The 13,971-nt window shown below is 40.3% G+C and overlaps 2 protein-coding genes across 5 annotated transcripts in view; one reads left to right on the top strand and one right to left on the bottom strand.

Moving 5' to 3' along the window:
- The window catches only part of abcd3a (ATP-binding cassette, sub-family D (ALD), member 3a), a 43,853-nt gene that overhangs the window by 13,378 nt on the left and 16,504 nt on the right, over positions 1-13,971 (bottom strand). For 2 of the 4 annotated variants that reach the window (XM_052054266.1, XM_052054265.1), the window contains exons 7-19: positions 13,036-13,159; positions 12,063-12,119; positions 9,855-9,997; positions 7,764-7,833; positions 7,084-7,153; positions 6,302-6,399; positions 5,061-5,152; positions 3,391-3,488; positions 2,617-2,689; positions 2,382-2,445; positions 2,049-2,126; positions 1,824-1,889; positions 1,644-1,733 (exon numbers count right to left, since the gene is read on the bottom strand). In XM_052054266.1, the coding sequence (XP_051910226.1) occupies positions 1,644-1,733; positions 1,824-1,889; positions 2,049-2,126; positions 2,382-2,445; positions 2,617-2,689; positions 3,391-3,488; positions 5,061-5,152; positions 6,302-6,399; positions 7,084-7,153; positions 7,764-7,833; positions 9,855-9,997; positions 12,063-12,119; positions 13,036-13,159 (1,123 nt within the window). Of the gene's footprint in view, positions 1-1,643; positions 1,734-1,823; positions 1,890-2,048; positions 2,127-2,381; positions 2,446-2,616; positions 2,690-3,390; positions 3,489-5,060; positions 5,153-6,301; positions 6,400-7,083; positions 7,154-7,763; positions 7,834-9,854; positions 9,998-10,019; positions 10,401-12,062; positions 12,120-13,035; positions 13,160-13,971 lie in introns of those variants that run through there. The other 2 variants (XM_052054267.1, XM_052054268.1) reach the window with 2 other exon arrangements.
- LOC127593079 (tissue factor-like) overlaps positions 1-13,971 on the top strand; it is a 67,767-nt gene that overhangs the window by 46,859 nt on the left and 6,937 nt on the right. The gene's annotated exons all lie outside the window — the stretch shown is intronic.

The raw sequence follows: 13,971 nt of genomic DNA, 5'->3' as shown, positions 1-13,971 counted from the left end.
TACATCTGGTGCACTGTTGAATAAAACTGTTTCAAACGAATGGAAAATTTGTTGATTGAATGTTTATCGTGCTATTCATCATTTGTCATCTGCAGCAAGCAATATGCAATACGTCAAATCCAGCTTGATTTAATGAGTTGAAAGCTTTCACCTGTCAGTCTTATGGTTGCACCGCTGCCTCCAAGTGGCAAATTGAACAACTACACAGGGAACTGACTCAAGACACATCGTCACTGTAAATCACAATCCTATGGTGCAAAATTAAATCTAAGAGTCAATGAAAATTAATAAATAAGGTGGTGGGTGAATATGAGTAACAAATATTACTGCATTGAGAAATAATGAAAAACAACAAACCCGTAATTATTGACTATTATTATTCATTAACTATTTACAAATAAATGCCCTTAAGGCATGCTGGCTACACACTCAAACTATACAAGCATAGCAGTTTGTTTTTAGCCTCATCAATACACACACACGCACACATTGTATTAGGGGTGCGACGATAAACAAAAATCACAGTTTGATTTATCATTAGCCCCATATTTCAGTATTTTTACAATGCATTTTTTTAATGCAAAATTTTCATGCATTTTTTAAAAAGTTTTATTTTAAATACAGAGAGAGACAGAGACCCACATAAGAGGTAAGATCGGGCCTAAAAAAATCCAGCCCGACCCAACCCGGCCCTCGGGTAATAAAGCCCGACCTGGCCCGAGCCCGACCAATTGATTTCATTTGCAGGCCCAAGTGCGAAGCAAACAAGAAATTTCAATATCTTATTTGTGAGGACTGAGGAGCAGGAGGGGTGATTTATGATAACAAATTAAAGCTGGTCTTTTGTAAGAAAATCTAAGTTAAACAAGACTGTGTAAACATTTACATCTTTTATATTTCCATTTCTGCAGAGGGTACATTAACCAACAATTTTCCATCATTGACGGATTTTTTTTACGAGTTGACGGGGAAAATTTAAGGCCATCCGTCAATTTGACGGGTTAAAAATTGGGCCATAAACCACAGCAGCAGTACGTCCTTAAGAATCTAGCGCGGCACTTTAAGAGGGAGAAGCAGAGAGACAAAGAAGAACAATGACGGGTGGATAATGGACAGAGACAGGAAGGAGTTCTTTGAATTGTCATTGCAAGAATTTAGTACAGTATGTGTTGTGATGAGGCGACTTCTGTGTTTTTGCGAACCACAGTCTCTCATGGCCAAAACTATTGACGGCCTCGAAACAACGAAAAAAAAAGTCAGCAAGAGAGAAGCCTGGCCCGACCCGAACCCGAAGCAATGATTGACATTTTAGGCCCGACTCCAACCCAAATTTCAGGTCGGGTCGGGCCGCCCGATATTACCTCTAACCCACATAGTGTACATATCTCTGGATTGACAGTCTCATAAACTGAAGATGAACAGCAGATACGATCATGGTAATAATAAATCTGAGGACATGGTATTCCAAATCCAATTCCAAGTGGCCATTAGAACTGTTGAGCATTGCACTACACTTCTCCCTCTCCTGCCCCACTTTTGTCTCGGGTTGAGCAGTCGCGGCCAGCCTGTCCCGAACCCTTCTGCATGTGCATGCCCAACATAGTACAGTTTGGCTTTTAATGTCAAAGTGGACTTTGTCTCACCTGATCAGATATTCCTTTCCTCCTTTGTTCTTCAATAGTGTCAGGGTAAATCACTTGGTCCCTCAGAGAACCGAGGGTCATATAGGGTCTCTGGGAGGGAAGAAAATGGTGTTACTGAACACATTTTTCCTTTTCATTTATTTGTCAGTGTTGGCACTGTCGCCAGTTTGGATATGTTACCTGTGGAACATAAAAGAGCTTCCCTCTCTCTGGTTTCGTCAGTTGTCCCCCAAACAGAGGCCAAAGCTAGAAAACACATCGACAGTTACTTGAAAGGTTCAATCGTGCTAATCGTCCTTTTAGCTGTTGGACCGTGTGAGTCATTTCTCTGATGAAATGCATGCTACATGAAATAAACAGCAGATGGAAAAAAAAATCCTTCATATAGAAAACAAAAAAACTTACTTCTCCAAGGACTCTGAACAGCGAGCTCTTGCCACAACCATTTGGTCCGCACACAAGAACATTGGTGCCAGAACTCACCTTTAGCGGGCAAGAAAATTTGTTTTTTATTATACTCAACACTATTGTCACGCTTTTAGTTTTCGTTCATGATTTAATTTCAGTTCTAGTATTTTTAAAAAAAAAAACCTCCCTTGAAAAGGAGACATCTATCATATCATTATGAAAGTGAAAGTCAAACTGAGATAATCGTACACTTGAATAAGGCTTTTCCAAAAGGCAAAATTCAGTTTCGATTTTGCAAAAATGTATCCACAGTAAAAGGAATTACTTTACCTCAAATGTGAGGTCTCTGATTAGAATGTCTCCATTTGGTGTTGCCAGAGGGGTATGGTCAAATCTGCAAAGTAAAAAGGGTTTCAGTTAAAGAAAAAAATATATATTTTACCAAACAGAAGTGTATCTGTGTGTGTGTGTGTGTGTGTGTATATATATACATATACATACACATACACATACACACATACACATACACACACATATACACACACACACACACACACACACTTACTTGATGATGTTATCTGTGTTGATAATTTGACCTTTTCCAGGCACGAGTGTCAGACTTTCTGTTGCGTCAGTCTCTGTAAGTAAAATACACCATCAGTCAGAGCCAGTCCACTGATTTTTTTTTGTTGGTATTATTCATTGAACATCAGAATTACTAAAAACATGATTTTCTAACAAGAACAACTACAAAAGGGTGGTCAAGTAAGTGATCACCCGCATCCACTTTTAATACAAGATTAATATGTCCAAGAGTGCACCATGGCTGGCCACAATTATACCAACTGCGAGCTGAATTCAGGCGAAAGCTTATTTACACATAAAATATGTTTTATTATCAATGAGGAAATAGACCGTCTTGAACCAGAATTATCTTGCAAAGCAGATAAAAAGATATCAAAATATATAAAAGATAAAAATGCTTCCGCGGGATATTTTACAAATTGGAAACACGAGTCATTCAGTAACATGACTGAAACGGTCCCATTCTCAAAAGATTAAACATTTGTAATTTATTTCATTTAGGAAAATAGATTCATAAAATCCAGTGTGACAGGATCATTTGTTTGCCTAAAATATGAAATGTTTTCATTTCAAGTCATGCAACGTCTAATTGAGATGTATTTGTCCAATTTGGTAACCTTACTCAGAAGGTAAGCTACGTGTAGGATTTTTGTTGAAAAACTGTGTAACCTATTTACAATTACATCAAGCATTGTGTCACTTCATACCAAGAATAGCTGCTGCAACGCAAAAGAAAACAGTGATTGCGACAAACCATATTCACCCTTCTGTTGGGAGACCATGGTGCGTTCATATTTGCCAGAATTTAAATCATTCAAGACTTTTAACAGCTCAGTGATACGAGTTGTGAATCTGTGGAGGAGAAGACAACAATCAAATGAAATCAGAAAGAACTGAATTGAGCAGAGAATATTAGTCTACTAGGGATGTGAATCTCAGCACTGAGGACGATTCGATACACATCACGATCCACTGCCAGCGATGCGATACTTAAACGATATATGGAATTTTCTGGCGATACTATGCGATACGTTTCACCGTCGTCACGATGCGATACGATTCGATACACATTAAGTTCAAATCAATGCGATCCAATACGATACAATGCAATTTGTTGCGATATTGTGCAATTAAACATGATGCAAATAAGCAAAGAAAAAAAGCTTTTAAAAAGATGGAATTCAGTATGGTATTACAAAAAGGATACCACTTTATTCCTTATAAAGAGTAGAACTTGTAAAACAACTTATTTAAGCCCTTTCACAATTGGGTTTTGTGCAAAGAAAATGTAAACAATTTGGCACCTGAGACTCACAGCTGTTGCTATAGTGTAAACACAAACAGACTATTCTCACTGAGTGTCTTATATGAAATATAATAATAATATATATATATGTATATGAATCTCTAGCGCAAGATGTCCACCCATCCACTGTAAGTGCAACTCTTTGCGCACTGTTCAGCGACACAGTAATCTCACTTCTCACTTTGTTGTACACATCGGGAATATGTTTGTAAGTGAACACAGACCTGTCTGGTATTTTATACCTGGGTTCCAAAACGTGCACGAGCTGTTTCGCTCGTTGTGTACTGGACTGTATGTGACGCACGGCTACCGTCCGTATTCAACACAAAACGCAAAGCAATGATGGTGCATTCATTGCGCCTAGGAAAGGGCAGATATGTGACGTTTAACATGAATAAAACGGCGATTGAATCGGATTTTACCGATACCCATCAATGCATCGTGATGAATCGCAATTTCACCGATACCCATCAATGCATCGTGATGAATCGCGATTTCACCCGTCAATCGCGTCGTACCCAGTGAATGAGCCGATGCACTCGGATCGCGGACGTGCGCATCGATGTATCGATTAATATCGATTATTTTCCACACCCTTATAGTCTACCGACTCTACTCTAAGACTCTACTTTTGGTGACTAGTCGACTGGCAAAATACTGCACAATAAGGCACACCTCAAACCATTCAATTTTCTAAAAAGACGACAGTGCGTCTTATAACTGGATGCATCTTCCATGAATCAATACTCTGTTTTTCTTGAAAGCGCTATGTTACAGCTACATCAGTTGTGAAAGCGCTATATAAATAAAGCTGTATTGTATTCCCTTTAGCGTAGCTCCATCTAGTGGATGCATAACACAAGCACAGCCAATATTGTGGTTTCTGTACTATGCGCCTTGTAATGCGGTGGGCCCTATATGTGAAAATTGTTTTAAATATTCATTGAAGGTGTGCCTTATATTCCAAAGCCTTATAGTGCGGAAAATACTGTAATTGTTCGTGGCAGTCCTATTCAGGAATAATGATGAGGGGAAAAACACGTGAAAAGCAGAGAAGTCACTGCTCATTCCACCCGATTGTTGTTGTTTTTTCAGTATTTTTTCAATGAAATACTTACCCCGAAAGCCGAGTCATTTCTCGACCAGCGAGAACAATCCTGCCAAGAGCCTGGGACATCCGAAGGAGCATCCTGCCACTCTGGTAATAATCCTACCGAAAAAATGTCCAAACATTCCTTAAGACTCATAGTTTTAAAAACACATACACTAAACATTTTTCAGAACAAAATATTTTTTGATTCAGGTCTTGTCATTCAGTGTTCAAGATGATCTGGGTGGATGAAGAATTTAAGCAGGCGATAGTATCTCACAAAAATGAGTACACCCCTATTTTTGTAAATATTTTTTCCTATGTTTTCATGGAACAACACAAGAGAGAAGACATTTTGCTAAAATATAGACAGTTTGTAGCTCTTGCCTCTTAACAGAATTGAGATTTCTTTCCATTGAATGGGAGCCATTGCTTCTTCATAGGGAAATGTGTTAATGACATCTATAAAATCCTAAATTTGGGAACAATGTCTCTAATACTTTTGGAATACCAAGAGTGCATGCATATACATACATGTGCAAATAAATTTGGATGATGATCAATCATGGTTTTCATCTATATATATATATATATATATATATATATATATATATATATATATATATATATATATATATATATCATTTATTTTATTTATTTATTATTATTAAGTGACGTGAACATTTTCTCTCTGAAGCATATAACGTCAACAAAATCAATACTATTGCCACCTTGGCCATTATCATGTGGAGCAAAAATTATTTTATTCAGACACGCAGAATGTTATTTTCGACAAAGTGCCAAATTTAACTTTCACAGACCTGTATGAGAGCGTGTGAGTGGTTACACCAATTTTAAAATGTTCCCCAGTTACACTTACCAGTCAGATGGCACCAAATAGGGTAAATATAGATAGGGAAAACATTTATAATTGGGCCCAATTCGGATGTTTCTCTCTGGAGTAAACCCACTTTTGTTGAGTTATTAACAGCTGTTTTGAGGGGCCAGCAAATTTCCATTGTATTACAAGCGATGGACTACATTGTATTGCCATTTTTCTTCATAGTAAATCATTATTCCACACTGTATTTTCTTCCTGAGATTACAAATCTAAATGGTCAGTCATTTACAAGTATGGTGCACTATTTTTACAATTTACATAATGATTTTATTTGCCCACTGTTAGCTAAAACAATTCAAAATACAATGAGGGAAAAGCCAGTGGAATTGCATTTTTTCTGATGTCGGAGTGTGATTGATCTCGCTGACCTCCAGGAGCTCAGACTGTGTGCTGTGATGATGTCGCGGGTGGGACAAGTTTAAGAAAGGCCTGCTAACCACCAGGTATCCCACAACAGTGGCAATGTCTGCAGGAGATCCACACATGCACACACGCAAATTAGAAAATGGACACACATGTTTTTCAATTTCAGTTCATAGATACGACAACTTGGCAGCCGTGGGTGTAGCAGTAAAAAGTTCTGGTCAGTTATTCTTCACTCCACAGCAAAGAATGATATATATGATATACATATTATGTTTTTAATAGAAGTTTAAAAAAAATTTTTTTTGAAAAACTGGGATAAAATTGAAAATATTGGTGCAACGAATGCTTGGTCCAAAAACAAATGTCAGGGGCACCAGTGGACCCAGTGCAAAAAGTTAGTCGAGAGCCCTGCAATGCCCTCATATAATGTTAATCTCAAGACTGCGCTCGGAAGGCAAAGCAAAACAACCAGCCGAATAGTGGCACGCATATCAAAAACCTAACTCGGGATCATAACATGGGCTGCTCTCTGGACACTCTGGAAGATGTCGGCAACGGGAGGATGCTAGCTAAGCTAACAGCTATGATGGACAGACCAGATATGCTTATATTTATATTTTATATTTATTAATATATTTTTTGTTCTTCTACTTTCCCTTTCATAATTTTGCTGCTGTAAATTGGGAATTTCTCCATTGCGATTCAAATAAAGGTTATCTTATCTTAGAAAAACATAATAGTACTGAAAAGTTTTTTTTTAAAAAAGAAAAGAAATTCCACTTACATTTGGCAATTATGCTGTCCACAAATCCCATTGTAAAACGGAAGAAGATGAAGTTATGTAGGTGGTCAACCTGGAAGATATATATGAAAATGTTGGATTTATTATTTTTTAGTAATCATACATTTGCGTATTATTTGATTGATTCTCGCGTCGTCAATTTATGCTCGCAAAGAAGAATGCTTCTGCCTGTCATGATAGTTTGATTTTGCTTGCAAAGAAGAACGCTTATGCTTGCAATCATTAGTTGGCCTTGCCTGCAATGAAGAACGCTTATGCTTTCAATAGGAATATATAATGATTATAGATGTGAGTAAATAATAAAGGATATATCTTTATCTTTAAAGGATATTATTGAAAAAAATCAACACAAACGGCAAATAATTAGCACGTTTACACAAACATGATTATTTTCATGTACAAAAAGGAGGAGTGAGAAGCTTAAAGAAGCTCTTTTTTGCCAATATATGAAAATTACTGATGAATCTTATGTGTTGATGTAAAAGGACGAAGTTTTTGAGTCAGGGTTCGTAACGGGTTTAATATACCGTACTGCATATCACAGATAGATAAAGATAAAGATAGAGCTAGAGAGGTAAAGATAGAGAGATAGAGACAGAGAGAGATATGCAAAACAGTAACACATACAGTCACACTACACTACAACCTCAACTAATACCTACCAGTTTTTCAAAAGTAGTGTGAATGGTCTGTTTTTCTCTCAGGTTCCCATTGTAGAATGCAATCTCCTCACTGCAGGAAAAAAAGGTTGATTTACACAGTAGATGGCAATTTTCATGGGAGGTTTTGAACTGCTTGATAAATGTTTAATTGGATCATCTTTATCTAATACAGTGATCCCTCGCTATTTCGCGGTTCGTTTATCGCGGGTTCAGTGGATCGCGGATTTTTTCAAACAATTTTTTTTTACATATACTGTACATGGAGTACAGAACTGTATATGTTGCTCTATGTGACTCGCTGTTGTTTTGCAGCTTAAAAAATATATTTTTTTACCTGTATATGTTAATTGGTCGCTACTTCGCAGATTTTCGTTTATCGCGACTGGTTTTAGTCCCCATTAACCGCGATAAAAGAGGGATTACTGTATTCAAATTTGTTCGATCTTGAAACTTAAAAAAATATATACAGGACTTACGAATGTCTCTTCATATGAAATTTTCAAGTTACAAAATGCTTCAACAGGAAAATATTGCCTCTTGTTAAGAAAGAAATTTCAAGATACACAAGGTGAAAATACAGTATGGGCTGTAATTCGCAGCTGCGAGTTTCCTGAACCCAACTTTCTTATAGCTGCTCTGCCATTGGCTATTACCTAGCATCTTCTTGGCATCCCATTGACTTAGAGGGACCTGTACCGGATGCGTCTATGTGAGAGGATAGATACATATGCGTCTATGCAGCCTCTTCGTCAATCGCCCCTCAGGCAATGAAGCACTCCGATAGTTTTACGTAACTGTGAATCACCCAGAAAAATGTTCACCAGTCGTGCTATCGCTCACAATGCTGATGTTTGCTTTGAACATTTTCGAAAGATTGTTAAAAGCCGACAAAAACAAACGTCCTTGGATTAGTTCTTTATAAACGCCAACCAAAACCCACTTCTGGGAGAGAACATAAACTAAAGAGGGTTAACTACAATGAGGACACAGTTAAAAGTTAAATGACCATAATTTTTATTCTTTTCTTTCTTCTTTTTTACATTATGCACAATTGTCATTTATTGTCCAATAATCTAATTCTAACATGTATTTGTTGCATATTGTGATGCATTTTTATTCTGAATTTTGGGGGGTTTTGGAACAGATTTACATGGAAAACGCGTCTCTACTGACAAAATTTTCTTCCAGAACCAATTCATTTCGTTAGAAGAGGTAGCACTGTACTGGAGTTATGAAAAATAATGAAATTTGAGAAGAGGCCAGACACTTGACTGCACTGTAGTTTCACTGGCCACACTGTCCTGCTTACTGGCAAATGCGTTGCAAGAGGTTAAATCGGACATCGAATAAAGTGAACTCAGAGCGACATTCAATGAACTGTCGTCTTTCACTGGCAATGGTTCGTGACAAAGCCATTTGGAAGACAATGTGCATAAATGGCATCCATGGGAGAGTTCCAAACGGCCAAAAAACACATTAACCCCGAAGACTTGGAGAAATTCATCCATTCATCCATCCATTTTCCAATCCGCTCCTCATTACAAGGGTCGCGGGCGTGCTGGACACGATCCCAGGGCAATGGGCGGATCACAGCCTGAACTGGTTGCCAGCCAATCGCAGGGGACACAGACGATCCATCCGCACCAATCACACCTTGGGAAAATTTTGAGTGTTCCGTTAACCTGCCATGCAGGTTTTGGGATTGTTGGAGGGAATTTCTTTGCCACAAGGAGAACTGTTTGCAACCTTTTACGAACCCTGACAAAACCCCAACATTCGCGAGGTTTGAAAGCATTCACTGCTCAGTGAGATACAGCTTTATGAGAGAGGATGTAATATGAGATCATAATAATACATTTTATTTATAAGCGCCTTTCAAAATAACCACGAACACTTTACAGTCAAAAAAGAGCAATAAAACCATAAATAAAATTATAAATAATAAAAAGCGATGAGTTCAACTAAATATGCCATTTTAAATAGGTGGGTTTTGAGATGAGTTTCAAATACTGGAAGAGAGTCAATATTACGGCTCATAACGGAATTGAAACAGACGAACCACTTCCAAATTCTCAGTGCTGGTTCATTTACCTGTTGGTGATGAGGCGAGAGTTTACATAACGGTACTCTCCCTCATAGCGTTGCTCTGTGACAGTCATTTTGCCGATGGGTCTCCTCAATCGGGTCAGCAGCAAACCGGAAATGAGCAGGTATGACATCATAATGGCTGGGCCCTAGGTAGGCAGAGAATTATAGATGTCGATAAATACATCCATCCATCGATCCATTTTCTTCCACTTATCCTGTGTCGGTTCGCAGGACCAACAGCTTTAGCATGGAAGCCCAGACTTCCCTCTCCCCAGCCACTTGTTCCAGCTCTTCCCAGGGGTGTCCCGAGGCGTTCCAAGGCCAGCTGGGAGGACATAGTCTCTCCAGCATGTCCTGGCTAGTCCCCGGGGCCTCCTGCCAGTGGGACATGCCCGGAACACTTCACCAGGGAGGCATTCAGGGGGCATCCTAATAAGATACCTGAGCCACCTCATCTAGCTCCTCTTGACGTGGAGAAGCGGCATGATTCTGAGCCCCTCCTGGATGACCGAGCTTCTCACCTTATCTCTAAGGGAGAGCCGGGACACCCTGCGGAGAAAACTCATGTCGGCCATTTGTATGCAGGATCTCGTTCTTTCGGTCACGACCCATAGCTCATAAGATATACTTTATTTGTTCCACACTGGGGAAATTTACAGCCTCCAGCAGCAAGAATCATGACCATAGATGAGGGTTGTAACGTAGATCGACCGGTAAATTGAGAGCTTCGCCCTTTGGCTCAGCTCCTTCTTCACAAAGACAAACCGATACAAAGTCCGCATCACAGTAGGGTGTAGGGCTAGTCCACTGTTCCACGGTCAGTACGAAAACCTCACTGCTCCTTCTGAATCTGAGGCTCAACTACCTGACGGACCCTCCTCTCCAGCGCCCCTGAATAGACCTTATTACCAGGGAGGCTGAGGAGTGTGATCTCTCTGTCGTTGGAACATGCCCTCCGGTCCCCCTTTTTAAAAAGAGGGACCACCAACCCGGTGTGCCAATCCAGAGGCACTCTCCCCAATGACCACGCGATGTTGCAGGGTTGTGTCAACCAGACAGCCCGACAACATCGAGAGCCTTGAGGAACTCCAGGTGAATCTCATGCACCCCTGGGGTTCTGCCACAAAAAGCGACTGCTTTTGAACCACATCGGTGACACGCATCGGTGACTTAAACCCCAAAGTTAGGAGAGCCCACCTCAGAGTCCTCATACTGTGCTTCCTGCAAGGAAGGCGTGTTGGTGGAGTTCCGGAGGTCTTTGAAGTATTCTGCCCACCGACTCACAATGTCCCGAGTCGAGGTCAGCAGTGCCCCATCCCCACTGTACACAGTGTTAATGGTGCTCTGCTTCCCCCTCCTGAGACGTCAGATGGTGGACTAGAATCCTCAAAGCCGTCCGGAAGTCAGCTTCCATGGCCTCACCAAACTTCCCACGCCTGAGTTTTTGCGTTCCGTTGAGCCAGTCAATACTCATCAGCGGCCTCAGGGGACGCACAGGCCATTAAGGCCCGACAGAACTCCAGCTTGACGGCATCCCTAACTGCTGGTGTCCACTAGCGAGTACGGGGGTTGTTGCCACAACAGGCAGCAACCACCTTCCGGCCACAACTCAGTTGGCGCGCCACAACAATAGAGACACAGAAAATGGTCTACTCTGACTCAATCTCCCCCGCCACCCCCGGGATCTGGGAAAAGCTCTGCCAGAGGTGGGAGTTGAAACTCCTTCTGACAGGGGATTCCGCCACAGGTTCCCAACAAACGCTCACAATACGTTTGGGTCTGCCAGGTTGGACCGGCATCTTCCCCCACCATCGGAGACAACTCACCCCTGGGTTGTGATCAGTTGACAGCGCCACCCCTCTCTTCACCCGAGTGTCCAAAACATGCGGCCGCAAATCCCAATTCCTCCCAATCACACCGTTCCAGGTCTAATTGACATTGCCAATGTGAGCATCGAAATCCCCCTGCAGAACATGGCTCTCCAGCACACCCTCCTCTAAGAGTCTAAGGACTCCAAAAATGGGTGGGTACGCTGAGCTGCTGTTCAACAGTCAGGGTCCATCCCCCACCCGAAAGCAGAGGGAGGCAACCCTCTCATCTACCCGTGTGAACCCCAATGTACAGGCACTGAGCCGGGGGGCCACATCCCACCCCTAATTTAGACACTTCGACAATTTCAATGACCTGGGAAACAAGCACAGTGTCGCATACCTGAGCTCCAATGGCACTTGTCAGCTTGAAGATGTACAAACCAATATCGAGCAAAGGCTGCGGAAAAGACAAAACTGACTGAATCAGTGTTTGACAATAACTCAAGGGCATCTCTATGTATTATACACTCGTGAACAAAAATTTGGTTCCCTTGAATTTAAGAACACCAAAAAAGAAACCACACATTTTTCAATGACAGGGCATCGTGATTTTCCAAAAATATTGTAGTAGATAGAAGTGATAATTTGGAAATGTTAACAATGGAAGGGATTTTTACAAATAGTGTTGCACATTGGTATTAAGGTTTCCTAATTATTGTGCGAAAACATTAACATGATCAGGATCTGCACATAAGATAAGACATCCTTTATTTGTCCCACTCTGGGGAAATGTACAGCCTCCAGCAGCAAGAATGAGGGTAGAAAGAAGGAAAAACAAACACTGTTCAATTAAGTGCAATATAAATACAAAATGGATAAATCGCAGTGCAATTGATAATTGGTTTTCACATCACACACACATAAATGAATGTTTGCAGTTATGAATAAAAAGGAGGACAGTCAGTTAAGTCTTTATAGAATTGATTATCAATAACTCCATTGATTGCTCGGGAAATCAACCCCTACTCCCATTTCAAGCCAGCAAATTTTGTGTCAACCAAAATTTTGTGGTCAACTTCCCCACCCCCAAACTAAAATAATACATTACAATAATAATTGTTTATGTAGTTTCAGCAAATTTGTTTTGTCAAAAGTGTGCATCACACTGGTATACTGTCGCACCAATCTGCAGCCAAGCACAAGCTCTCAGCTTCAAAAAGGTTGGTGTACGTTTACAGGTACGCAGCAAATTAAACAGAGGTTGGTCAATGACTTCTGACTTGGTTATACAGTATTAAACTATTTCCCAAATCGTATTCAATGTGATTTTTATGAGCTCAAGAACCATTATGCCGAGCGTCTAAGTTTTGTACCTTACTGAGGTTGGAATAGAGATCCACCACACTGTTGCAAAATTTTTCAACATCTTGAGTCAACAACTGGTCTGCATTGGCAATCCGGTTGTCCAAGTTGCCCATTTTGTAGTAGGTGAAACCCCTGAAAGACAGGAAAAAAAGATTTCATGGAATACATGAACAATAACTGGATATCAAGAATCACGACCCATATAAAAAAGGCACGCTTTCCAACGTGTTCAGTTTTCAACTGTCCAGCGCTCAAGACATTGTTCAATTTGGTTGAAATTAATTACTGCCGGGAAGAGTCCCAACATGCTGCAGCCATTGAAAAAATGTTTTGTCTGGATTCTGCAGTTGGATGCTGAACAATGGGCAGCATGTATGTGCAAGAGAGTGGAGAGAGAGATGGGAAATACAGTAAGTCTGTTGCAAAAAAAAAAAAGTGGTACTAGTACATTTTTCTAGAAATTACAGATTGTGGACCCACAGCAGGCAAAGTGTCGGCAACCCATGGCTCGGGAGCCACATTCAGCTCTTTCATCCTTATGTTGCGACTCTGCACGGTTTGGGCAATGAAGCAATGTATCCGATTAAATCATTAAAAGTGTCTCAAAATCATATTTCACTTCTTTCTACAGACCTTATGCAATTTGGGTGATCAGCATTCACCTTCAGAGACCTTTGTGAGCACTTGCTGTGTGTTCAAGCATTTATTTTGCCAAAATTTGATTGTTCTGTAAAATAGTGCTCCTTTTTCCCAATATATTTTTAAATTCAGGTCAAGGCTCCGGCTACCAAAGGCTCCAAAAGCCAAACGGATGACGGCTCACAGAATGTTGGTTTGGTGTAGAAGTTAAGATCTGAAGGTTTGCTCTTAGTTTTTCCTTTTAATTGTTTGAAAGATATCTTCAACTGTGATTTTTATAACAATATATTCTGCACTATAAGGGG

This window comes from Hippocampus zosterae, chromosome 20 (assembly GCF_025434085.1).
Source record: "Hippocampus zosterae strain Florida chromosome 20, ASM2543408v3, whole genome shotgun sequence".
Lineage (NCBI taxonomy): Eukaryota > Metazoa > Chordata > Actinopteri > Syngnathiformes > Syngnathidae > Hippocampus > Hippocampus zosterae.
This window is presented reverse-complemented; position numbering and strand designations above follow the sequence as displayed.